Source organism: Malaya genurostris, chromosome 1 (assembly GCF_030247185.1).
Source record: "Malaya genurostris strain Urasoe2022 chromosome 1, Malgen_1.1, whole genome shotgun sequence".
Taxonomy (NCBI): Eukaryota; Metazoa; Arthropoda; class Insecta; order Diptera; family Culicidae; genus Malaya; species Malaya genurostris.
Window position 1 is genome coordinate 159551831 of NC_080570.1, and position 13073 is coordinate 159564903.

The window sequence follows — 13073 nt, forward strand, 5'->3', positions numbered from 1 at the left end:
CTGCGAAATTTGATAACACAGTGTTAAAATCTTATCCTAGAGAGAGAGAGAATGAAAAACCAATCCCAAGCACCAACGGAACGGAACGGAGACTTACTGATCGAAAGTGGCGACCGTGGAGGACTGCAGGTCCTTGACCACGTTGATATCGGCCGACTTGTCCAGCAGGGAAAACGCATCGTCCTCGTAGCGACTGCAGTCGACGTCGACCAGAATGTGACAGTTGTTCATTGTTTTGGGACCGATCGAAGCTGCGAGATAAATACGGACGGTTTAACTTAGAGGGTTTTGAAAAAAAAGCTTAAAGGTTTGGACCCCTCGAAGCTTTCTAGGCTTCGAGAAGGTTTTAACACTAAATCTAACAAACAAATTGTTTAGTCTAAAATCCAGAGATGTACTCTGGTAAGAGGATTGAACATCGATAAAAACAAGTGACAGTCGGATGGTGCAAAATTTGGAACATACGACGGGTTAGAGGATAGTTCCCAATCCACTGTTATCCAAACAGTTTTGGACAGAGTTTCCTTCTATTTTTTGTTAAAATACAATAGCAATAAGTAACTATTTGGAGCGCCAAACTATTGTCGATACATTTTCTATACTCAAATTTATCAATTATTTAAAAAAATTCGAGCGAGGCTAAGCCGTTCGACATCTATTCTTTTATCTTCGAAAAATTTTGATGCATTAAAAAATACAGGGATTTATGGATTACGTCACATATAAGAAGTGTATCAAAAATAAGCTATCCACATACATTTGTGTTGTACACATGTATTTGTGATGGTTTTTTATGTTCAGATCACAGCATGCTGTGCGTTTGGCTGTCAGCTTTCGTTTGTTTACTTGTTTGTGCGGTTCGGATTCTGCGTTTTCAAAATGTCGCGTATTGAAAAGGAAATGAAAATTAAGGTTCCGGACACATGGCTAAGTGAGGATAAAAACATCATTAATCAGTTTTTGGAACACCTATTCTTTGGATGAGCTACCAGGAAGAGACAGCAAACCCGGTTTTTCCAACCCGGAACTGGACCAGAAAGTGGTATCTCTAATCATGAAGATCAAATCAATGTCAATACGTGATTTGGCCAAAAACGCAGGAACGAGTGTCGGAATGATCCAGCTTATCAAGAGGCGAAATCATCTGAAGGCCTACAAGAAGCAGAAATCTCGAAAAAAAAGTGTAGAATAGAAGAAGCGAGCAGCAACAAGGGTTCGGGAATTGTATTCGCGTCTTCTGCAGTGTCCCGATGCATGCGTTTTGATGGACGATGAGTCTTATGTAAAGGAGGACTCAAAAACCCTTCCAGGTTCACAGGTCGGGAAGGATGTGAGCGATGCGGACAGGTCGATTCAAGTGGAAAAATTCGGTCGAAAGGTACTGGTATGGCAAGCAATATGTTCCTGTGGTTTGAAGTCAACCATTTTTTGCACTACCGGAACTATGAATGCAGAAATCTGTCAGTCTGAGTGTATCCAGAAGAGATTTCTGCCTTCATAAAAGAAGCATAGTACACCTTCACTGTTTTGGCCGGATTTAGCGTCGGCTCACTATGCCAAAACCACTTTCAATTGTCTTGCGGAAAAGGGTATAAATTTCGTTAAGAAAAATATCAATCCACCAAATTGCCCACAGCTTCGGACCCATCGAACGTTACTGGGCAATCGTGAAGAGGGTCTTCAAGAAGACTGGTAAGGCAGCTGGGAGCATGCAGGAGTTCAAAAAAATTTAGGCTCAAGCGTCCAAAAAATGCGATTCAACACTTGTCCGGAACTTGATGAAGAGCGTTCGATCAAAAGTTCGAAAATTCGTGAAGGAATAACTTAAATTTCATCCGGTTTGCATTATGCTCAAGTTTAACCTCGTACAATAAAGGATCAATTTTTAGTTTGAATAAAATATCGTTTTTTATCATAATTTGAAAGAAAAAAAGCTAAATTTCGATACACTCCTTATTATTACATCTCTCGAACTGGAAATGCTTGCCTTAATCTTTCAAAATTTGATCAACATTTTTATTTTTTAAATAAGCCTAAGTTTACGAAATTCGTTGACTCAACTTCGAGACAATTCAGCTAAATGTGCGCTTTGTCGGATCCGTCACTTATACTATTATATATGCGGAAACAGATATGGCAGCCATTTGATATCCAAACGAGCCTGGACTTGTTCAAATCGACTCAGCCTTCTCAGAGAAAATTTAGCGGTTAAAAACAACGCGTTTTGTCGGTTACGCCACTTATACCGTTATATCTCCAAAACCGGAAATGACAGCCATTTGATCGTCAAGTTTGATTCACTATTCAATAGTAACTTCCAAACAAGTGTAGGTTAGTTACAAGTGGCTCAGCCATTTCTGGGAAAATTTTGATACGATTTGTCAGATACGTTACTTATACTATTATATAAACGGAAACAGATATGGCAGCCATTTGATCTTCAAACGAGCCTGGACTTGTTCAAATCGACTCAGCCTTCTCAGAGAAAATTTAGCGGGTAAAAAACGACGCTTTCTGTCGGTTACGTCACTTATATCATTTTATCTACAGAACAGAAATATTTGATTCTTGAACCAATGGCTTAACAGTAGCTTTCAAACGAGCATACGTTTGTTGAAATCAGCCATCTTCGAGAAAATGGAGCGGTAAAAAAACACGTTTTGTCGGTTACGTCACGTATGACACTATAGCTGCCGAATCGGAAGTGACAACCATTTGATATGCGAACTTAATCCATTATTCAAAAGCAGCTTTAAAACAAACCTAAGCTTGTTGAATTTGGTTCAGTCGTATCCGGGAAAATTGAGCGGTAAAAAAAATCCTGAAAAGTGCACACACAGACATCTTCCGATCTCGTCGAACCGAGTCGAATGGTGTATAATAATATCGATCTCCGAGGCTCCGTTCGAAAATCGGTTTACCAACAATTCTGTTAGCATACTTTGCAAATTATTAGAGAAATTTCGCTTTAAGCTCTTCCGTCGGTCGTGCATGGGCCCTAAGAAAAATTAAATTGCCATACTGAAAAATATTAAGAAATCAACGGTTCTCGTTTTGAGCAACGTTATACCAGGTCGTTACGTATTGAAATAGTTTTATCACACTTACACTTGTGTTCAATTGTGACAATTGAAATCTAGCAACGCATCAAAATTTTGCTCTTGTATCGCGAAAATCCGTCTTACTCGCATGCCATTTAGACGAACTTGTTGAACGTGACCGAATCAACTGGTATCCATATAAAATTGTTCTGGGAACGTAAGTCGACTACTAGAGAGACTGGATTGCGAGGAAAATCGGAAACCAGGGAGGCATAAACGTGAAAAAGAACGACCAGCTGTTTTAAATGGAACCCCATCCTCTGAATTTAAGATGTCGCAAGTGAACTAGAAGTGTCGTCTACAATCGAACATCGAACTAAAATATGAGTCGGACTGTCGACTTACATGAAGGTGGTGACCCCCATTCGTGACGATAAGAAAAACTAGCTGGCTAGAGTTGGATCGCGGAAGCTGTGCATGAAGATGCTAACGAAATTCTGTTGCATTGTACAAAAACGTGGTAAAACATACATCAAAATAGACAGCTTCCTGGAAGGAAATATCTTACGGTAACAGGAAGAGGAAAGGAGGTGGCAGAATTTTTCAAATACCAGAAAATTTATATACTGGAGTGCCTGGGGAAACGTACGTTGCCTTTCCTCAAGCAACACCATTGTTTCGTTCTGTTTTGGGCGGATTTGGCATCTTGCCATTGCAGAGAAAAGTTGCTATCAACGTCGTTTCCAGGAACATGAATCCTTCCAGCACGGTCGAGTTTCACCCACAAGCAAAACGTTGGGATGTTGCCAGGCGGAACGTCACGAAGATGCGAATGTTGTACAACAGGTAGTTCGCGTTTACTGAGAAGAGTAAGCTCGACAGAATATTTTCTCTTCAGTTTATACGAACTGAACAAAGCGGAGTTTCTGGTAGCCATGAACAAGACTGTTAAAATCTAAGAAATTCCAAGTTTTCAGAAGAACTTCTAGAAGTGAAGAGCTGCTCGGGTGTGGTTTGAACAGCTGCCTTTAATACCGCTAAATTTCGTATTCATTTCACTAAGAAGTGTAGGGCGGTTAATTCTATGAGTCAATTTATCAACAATCTTATAATCTGTGAATTCAAATAACATCGCTTGATTTTCGGTAGAAAACGAATGAAACTGCGTTGATGCCTTGGTTCTTTCGCAATCGTTGAAGTACAGCAAAAATATTCATGATCATCGATGGCTTTCTCGAGTGATTCCTGATGAAACACAACCTGACAGAAGACAGTCTCTTTGGAATGACTTGATTCACTGGAGTATGTTGTTATGTTGAGTATGTTAAAATCAAGCACAAAAACGTTCTTAATCCATCTAACAGTGAGATGATACTTTCTTTTATGAATTCTCATGTGTTTTTGCATGAATATTCGTTGTTAGTGTTGTCGTGTTGTTTGTTGACAAATTATTTTTAATAATTTATAAACGCATTCAGTTTGATTATTAATAATAAAAATTTCTGGTTTCTTCTACATTTTGAACATTTTTAGTACCTTTAAATTTTATCCCTTAAAAATTGTGGTTAGGAAAAACGACAATGTATAAATCAATCTTTTTTAGACATATTTTTGATTGAATAGTTGTTTGAGGCATATTTGAGTCAACGCCTGAGTTAAGGTACTATGGATTTTTTCTTGTTTCGATTACAGAGGTATAAACCATAAGGTCATTCGCCTCTTCGGTCTAGAAAAACTTTCTGACCTTATGTGCGCGGTTGAGAATCGAACCCAGGTGGGTTGCGTGAAATGAATTGACTTACCCATCACGCTATACCCGTCCCTAGTATGGAAAAATGTTCCATTTGACGAAGCGTTCCACTCGATATTACAGTGAGATTGGAAGCGTTACGTTAAGTTGAAGCAAAAAATCGTTGCATACGATAATTTCCTTTTGAGAGTTACAATTCAAATGAGTTTTGTGGAAATTATGAATGTATGAAGGTAAACGAGTTACGATGCGTTACTTTTTGTAAGTTATAGGTGTTACGAAGCGTTACATGCGTTACTTTTATGTGAGCGAAAGGCGTAACGAAGCGTTACATGCGTTACTTTTTATGAATTTTAAACGTTACGAAGCGTTACAAGAGCTACTTTTTTGTAAGTTATAGGCGTTACGAAGCGTTACTTTTTTTGTAAGTTATAAGCGTTACGAAGTGTTACATGCGTTACTTTTCTGTAAGTTATTGGTGTTACGAAGCGTCACTTTTTTGTAAATTCTAGGCGTTACGAAGCGTTACATGGGTTACTTTTTTGTAAGTTATAGGCGTTACGAAGCGTTACATGCGTTAATTTTTTGATTTTTCGTTACATGCGTTACTAGTCATGATCCAAAAACCTGCTTTCGTCGGTGAACGTAGAAAATGTTTTTTTTCTCTTATTAGAATGAGGCCCAGAAACAAAAGCAACAGAAAACTGACAACTCAAGGCTTGAATTGTTTTTCATCGGGGTTTGTTGAATGTCCAACTGTACGTAGTTCATCCCACCAACACCGGGTCCTGGAATGCGACTCAACCATCAGCACAGATGACATCAGTCATTCAACAGATAAGAAGTTTTCGCTTTTGAACAAACATCAACCTGATTGCTACTGCGACGCTACGTTCGAATGAAACACCTTCCTATCTGCCGAAAATCCACCGACGTCACTCTCCCAGGGTGGAGGGTGGCAACAAATCAAGCCTTTTTCATCTCATGCCCCAGGATGGGTAGAAATCGATCGATAAAAACACCGATGTGAGAACATTCACATGATGGGATGCTTCATCGTGCGGAGCGCTTGGAATCCGGGCAAGAAAACGATAGATAAAAATGATAAGGGAACACTATCGATTCTCCACTGGCCGTAGTTGGCTCCGGACGATGGTTTGATGGAATCAGAGAGAGAAAAAAGCTAAATGTGTTTGATGTAGCGTGATGGGACTGGGACAGATTTGAAATTAGTTTATGTCATTCGGAAAATTGGTACAGATTTGTGAGTTGTTTTTCAGTTTGAACCAATTGGCGTTTCATTCGACTTAGACCTCGCATTTTCTAATCTCACTACTGAGCTACAGAAGAATCTAAGTCATATTTAAACAGTCTACAAAAAGGGATATTCATTACTATGACAACGGTCTATCATCTCGTTTTAATGCAAAAGTTTTAGGTGCTAACCGATACGTAGGAAGTTTCCTAGGCATTTCTACCTAGTCTGTGAACCTTTCCTTTAGAGTATCTGCACCAATGGTTATCCTTACATTTTCTTTTACAATCAGCCGGAAATACCAAGATACAGTATTCAATTTCCCGAAGGTTTCACTGAAAAGTTCTCAAGTTTCTATTGGACAGAATTGGTACCGAACAGTAGTAGGCTGCGTCAACATCTAACAAGCTTCGATGTGAATACATTTGCCCTATACGGGTCTGCTTTCATTTCCACACTCCACTATCATCAGTCAATCCCCCTTCGGGAGGCAACAACGGAAACAGGCAACGACAATGGAGTAACAAGATATGGAATCCCTTGTTAACACAGGCCCAAGCGCAAAAACATGCACACATACGTGGTTCCCAGTGATATACGGTTACCCAACACTCGTTTCTCATAAAAAGCATCTGTAACATGAATTTACTCTGGCGCACCCCGCGGATGTTAATTCACTACGATGAAGAAGAAAAAGAAGCGAACGTTGCTTTTCCCTTCTTGGCTTCGGAGAGAGGTTCCTTTTTTTTGCTGTCCGGGAAATCAGAAGAAATTACAAATCAAATGCCGAAATGGTTAAACTGGGATTCCTGTGAGTGCCTACCAAATTCCAGAACGTTCTAACGATTTGACGTATTGTTTAACGGAGCGACGGTAGGCGATGTTTGCTTTGATCAACCCATGTTTTGTTTAAAAAGACCGCATTCTGATTTGATTCAAACGTAATTTTTTGAAAACCAGTTGGAATCCTTTTCGGACTGCCAAGATCCATGCCAGCACCAACCCAAAAAAAAATCAAACAAAGACCTGAACCGCAGCAGTGGGTAGCTAAGGCTGCTGAAACTGCAATAACAACAGTCGGAACGACTAATCTCATCACCCCGAAGAAGATGAGTCTGATAACAGAACCCGGTGCCAAACAAAGAAGACCATCAAACAAACCCGAAGAAAAGGATTTCATTGTTTTTTTTTGTTGCAAGCATTTTTTTTCTCCGTCCACACGGGACCGACTGTCATTTGGAATGAGTCTGAAGCCGGGATGAAATCATTAATCATAGGAATTTCCAGATGCCTTAGCATTTATTATCACATGGAAACCCTCGGCGGACGGCAGCGGGGTTGGCGAAATTGGATTACAAATGCGCACGGATGCGGAAGACAGTCTGATTATGGTCATTAGTGATTAATTAGGACCGTTTTCCAGCCACCGGGATTGGATATGCCCTTTTTTTCTTTGCTGTAGTATCTACACTTTTTTACGTTACACACGTGTTGATTCGTTAAGTAGATTCCAGAATTAAAAAAAAAAAACATGGGAATCTTCTTCTTCTTCTTCCTTTCTGGTTGGCGTCACCTCACCTGAGATGACGCCGAATTGATGGCACAGCAACTAAGGCTATATTGCCAGTTAATTTTCGTTTGTCCAGTGGACTTTCTTTTCACTTGACTACAAGCGAAAATCTCGCTGTGTGGCTGCGTCGAATCGTCAAAGTACGGCTGAAAATCCTTTCTTTCTTGCGAAATACTCGAATTTTCCCCGGACTAACACGATGCAACGTGCTCACCCGTTGAGAGTTTCACCGGAAGTGCATGGGAATCTTAAGCCTGCGAACTTGTCAAATGTCAATAAAAACGTAATCGTTTACCTGCAATCCCTCATAAACTGGATGTTGACAGGTGTTTTGCGGTCGTTATCAGAAAAAGGGTAATTGCATAATTCATATAATAATATCCGTTCTATTTGTGTGGTTCCATGTAATTAAGTACATTAGAAAAGTCGTGTTACTCCAGTTTTATACTATGTTCACACTATGAGTTAAAACAAGTTTTAACTCTGATTTCATGTTTTAAGCGAAATAACATGCGTTATTTCATATTCAGAAACGTCACATTAAAACATGTTTTCCCGAAATAACATGATATAATTGTCAGTAAAGCTAGTATTTTCAGTCACTTTACGACTATGTCAATTGACAAGCTGTTCAACAACAGCAGTTTTCCATCAAAGTAGCCATGTAATCATAATAAAACAAAACTAGAAACTGGTACCAACGTTGCCAGGTATACCGATTTCTCGGTATTTATACAGATTTTTGCCGTCTATACCGCAATACAGATATGTACTCCCGAAATACCGATGACTCACGAATCATACAGATAAGTACCGATTTTGGTTTTTAGCTTGAATAGACATGAGAAAAGGTTATCGTGGGACCTTTTTTTTGCTCACCTCTTGGTGACATTTTCTACTACTTATGTAGAAGTGACTCGGATACCGATATGGTACAGATAGATTTTTGCGCCGAATACAGATTTTTGGAAAAACGACCTGGCAACGCAGACTGGTACAACCACTTTTGTTTTTTAATTGAAAAATTACTTTTCTGATCATTTTCAGCTCAAAAATATTCGAAACGTTGGCAATAAGCGTGAAACGATAGTATCCTTCATAGCTAGGAGAGGTACCTGGCTTATTTCTTATTTTTCGGATGTTGTCAAAATTCTTTTTTCTTTCCTACCTGCGACTTGGGCATTTATGCAGTTTGTTTATAAACAAACTCAATACCAAGTAATATGTCATGCGTATAACATAATCTTAGTGTGAACAGTGCGGTTTTAACTTTATATTACTATCGTTAAAACATGTTATTTTCTGCAGGTGAGAACATAGTATTATGAGTCCTTATAATTTGCAAGTAATCAGAGCTTCTTCATCACAATAACAGGGTTGCCATATATTTTCATGGATTCTGTCACAGATCATAGGTTTTTTCACATTTAAAATGAAATTACTAATTTTAATGGATGTTCCGAAAAACTGACAGAATTGTTACACTGAGGAATAAGCAACTAAGAGTTTTACACCGCTAGAACATCATCAGAGATCAACTTTTTTAAGAAGTATCAAGAATGTATCATAACGGAAGGAAAATCAATCGGATTTTGATTGAGAAGAAAATTTAATTTGTATTCCCTAGACATAGAAACCACGAGTCGTTAAAATCGTCTATATATGTGATGTGATTAGTTTGTAGTATGGATTGGCTTATACTGAAAATATCTTTAAAATTTTTTGTGAACAGTTGGTACATGGAATGTTAATAACAAAACAAATTCTGAATTAAATTACAGAACCAAATTTACTACGAATAATGTAGGCAAAAAATAATACTTATTAATTACTTCACTACCCAAAACCTGAACTCAAATTGTAAATGAAAACGCATCGTATTTAGTTCTGAAGGTGAGTGGTGTATGATTTTAGAACTAAATACCATGCGTCTCCATCTGATGGTCGCTAGATCTGACTTGTCGCTAGAGAATATTACCTATTGAAACTGTAACGCTTATGGTTGATAGAAAAATGTTATCAATTTCAGTACAACAGTCACACCTACCAGGTAGAATTTTGCACGTCTTCGTACTAGAATTGCTCCAATGCGAGTGTTAAATTTTGAAAGTATGACGAGAAAAAACAAAAAAGCCCAAAACAATTTCGAAAGTTGGTGGATAGGAAGATTGTCTATAAAACTTCTAAAAAAATCTGCAAAGCTGTGAAGTCTGCTTACACGGAACCGCAAAATAACCTAATTTTCAGTACATTACACCGATTCGGGGGTTCCGTTCAATAACCTAATTTCAGGTAAAGTGGCTCTAGGTAGTTTCCGTAAAGAACGTGCAAAAATACTTAAAGATTAGTTATATCTACTCAATGGTAAGTTATATTTACTCCACAGTTGAGTCGTATTCAGGTTGATACAGTTTACTTAATTTTAGCTTTTTGAACGAAACTCTTGCCGTTGGGTCGTTTTGCTCTTTGTATTTTGACAACAATGGAAAGAGCGAATGAAAGAAAAGATTCAAAAGAACTTGTAATTATGTAAAAAGAAGTCAAATAATAGGTAGTTTTTATTTTCCGTGTATAAAAAAATCGGCAAATTTACATACAAATCTGCGAACTAGTCATCTGTGGTTCTTATGCACATTACTTCGATATTCTGTGGCGACTCCGTCGCATGCTAATTCCCGCTGAAAACCACAATACTGCACTGAAAATCATTTTTATCTATTTTTTAAGAGAAATCACGCATTGTCGGGCTCTTCTATAAGCTACCCAAAATTAGGCCGTTATCTGCTCAAACTTTGACTTGATCGTAAAAAATGGGAAGCGTGCTTTGTTATGGCATAACACTTTGGACAAACTAACATTTACCTAGATGAGGTCATCATTCGTTACCTAAAATTGGGGAGATGCACATTAACAGTTCGGCTGAAAAGTTCGAATCGTTTAATAGAAACACGCATTTTTTTGCCAAAATTCGTTTTTATTATTCAACATAATTGCCATCAGAGGCGATACAGCGATTATAGCGATCTTCCAACTTTTCGATACCATTTTTGTAGTACGATTTGTCCTTTGCCTCAAAATAGGCCTCAGTTTCAGCGATTACCTCTTCATTGCTTCTAATTTTTTTACCAGCGAGCATTCTCTTGAGGTCTGAGAACAGGAAAAAGTCACTGGGGTGCCAAATCTGGAGAATACGGTGGATGAGGGAGCAATGCGAAGCCCAATTCGTTCAATTTCAGCATGGTTTTCATCGACTTGTGACACGGTGCATTGTCTTGATGAAACAAAACTTTTTTTAAATTTTGTCCTTCAAACGCTCTAATAACGCTAAATAATAGTCACTGTTGATGGTTTTTCCTTTTTCAAGGTAGTCGATGAAAATTATACCATGCGAATCCCAAAATACAGACGCCATAACCTTATCGGCCGATTGTTGAGTCTTTCCACGCTTTGGGTTCGGTTCATCGCGTGCAGTCCACTCAGCTGACTGTCGATTGGACTCCGGAGTGAAGTGATGGAGCCATGTTTCGTCCATTGTTATATATCGACGAAAAAAATCGGTTCTATTTCGATATAACAGCTCCAAACACTGCTCAGAATCATCAATACGTTGTTGTTTTTGATCGATTGTGAGCTCACGCGGCACCCATTTTGCACAAAGCTTTCTCATATCCAAATATTCGTGAATAATATGTCCAACACGTTCCTTTGATATCTTTAGGGTGTCAGCTATCTCGATCAACTTCACTTTACGGTCATTGAAAATCATTTTGTGGATTTTTTTCACGTTTTCATCGGTAACACCCTCTTTTGGACGTCCACTGCGTTCATCGTCTTCGGTGCTATATGACTAGTACGAAATTTTGCAAACCACTTACGAATTGTTGCTTCGCCCGGTGCAGAGTCTAGATAAAACTCATCAAGCCATTTTTTTGGTATCGGCGGCACTTTTTTTCATCAAAAAGTAGTGTTTCATCAACACACGAAATTCCTTTTTTACATTTTTTCACAATAACAAAAGTAGCTTCACTCAAAATGCAATATCTCACAAACTAATAATCAGACAGCTGTCAAATTTATACACGTATCTTTTGAAGGTTGGTACTAACTGAAAATGGTATGGATTTAATTCTAGTGACGCCCTCTCATAGAAACGATACGAACTTTTCAGCCGATCTGTTAGTTGATTTTGGGAAGGTTTTGACCCGGGTAGCGACTGGTAAGAGTGTATGTCCAGTTATTACCCGCTGAGAAAGCGATTAGATTTTGTTGGCCGTTTGTTGAATTCGTTGAACGGAAAAAATAAGGCGCGGTTTAATGGTCTGTTTCAAAATCGGCAAACGAAAATCCCGAATCGTCCCCAACGTTGGACGATTTATTCGACAACGGTCCAACGTTTCGGACCAATGAAGGACGTCGTTTTGACGTTTTTTTTCTTACAGGGATATTAAGACCACCAGAAGCAGTGGTGCCAGATATATTTATTAACAAAATAAACTCAATTATTGAGTGAAAAATTTTGACCTAAAAAAGTGGAAAGCAGTGAATTGATTAATTAGCGGTAATTTGGAAGTTCTCTAAAAAAATTACAAAGCAAAAATAATTGTGATAATTTTTATAACAAAATTTTCCAACTTTGCAGGTTTTATCAGTTGATAGCCTAACATAGGTGCTTGGAGACAAGCTTTTACGCCAATTTCTTCAATTTACCATAAACGGTAATATGATTTTAATTCTACACTAATCAATTGCGACAAATTTTCGATAATTTTCGGGAGTACAACTTGCAGACCCATCATCTGTTTGTAGATTTCGACTCAGTGACACAAAATGAATTGTGACGGATCATGTTAGAATATGGCTTTCCAGTAAAGCTAATTAGACAGACTCGTGCGACGCTCAATAGATCAATCGTCAAGATAGCTGGTACGACATCCGATGCTTTCGTGACGTTAGATGGATTGAAGCAGGACGACGCGCTCTCAAATTTGTTGTTCAATATAGCGCTCGAAGATGTTGATACGAAGGTCCGGCGTGCAGAAAAACGGAGCCATAATCAATAAGCCATGCATGCTTCTTGATGTTTCGGAATACATTGATATTATTGGTATTGGATCGTAGAGCTGTGGAAGAGACTTTTGTGTCCTTCGAGAATGAAGCTGCGAGAATAGGATTGACGATAAACTACATGGTGACTGGTAGAGAACGGGACAGCCCAAACGGTCTAGGATCCGGGGTGGAGATTGATGGGGTAAGAAACGAGGTTGTGTCTTGGAACACTAGTGACATGCAATAATGATATTAGCAACAGGAAACATATATATTCCAGTACTCGGCTTTGAGAGAAAAATCCTGCACTCAGTAACCGGCGGTAAGGAACAGAACGGAGAATAATGGCGCAGACGAATGAATCACGAGCTGTACCAAGTATACAAAAATGCGGACATTGGAAGGCTTATA

At 38.6% G+C, this 13073-nt stretch overlaps 1 protein-coding gene across 2 annotated transcripts in view; it reads right to left on the reverse strand.

The window, feature by feature from the left end:
- The window catches only part of LOC131426477 (uncharacterized), a 125014-nt gene that overhangs the window by 80968 nt on the left and 30973 nt on the right, over window positions 1-13073 (reverse strand). Inside the window, exon 3 of one of the 2 annotated variants that reach the window (XM_058589240.1) lies at window positions 98-251. The exons of the other annotated variant lie outside the window; for it this stretch is intronic. Within the exon in view, the coding sequence (XP_058445223.1) occupies window positions 98-231 (134 nt within the window). The 5' untranslated portion in view covers window positions 232-251. The remainder of the gene's footprint in view (window positions 1-97; window positions 252-13073) is intronic. 2 annotated transcript variants of the gene reach the window in all.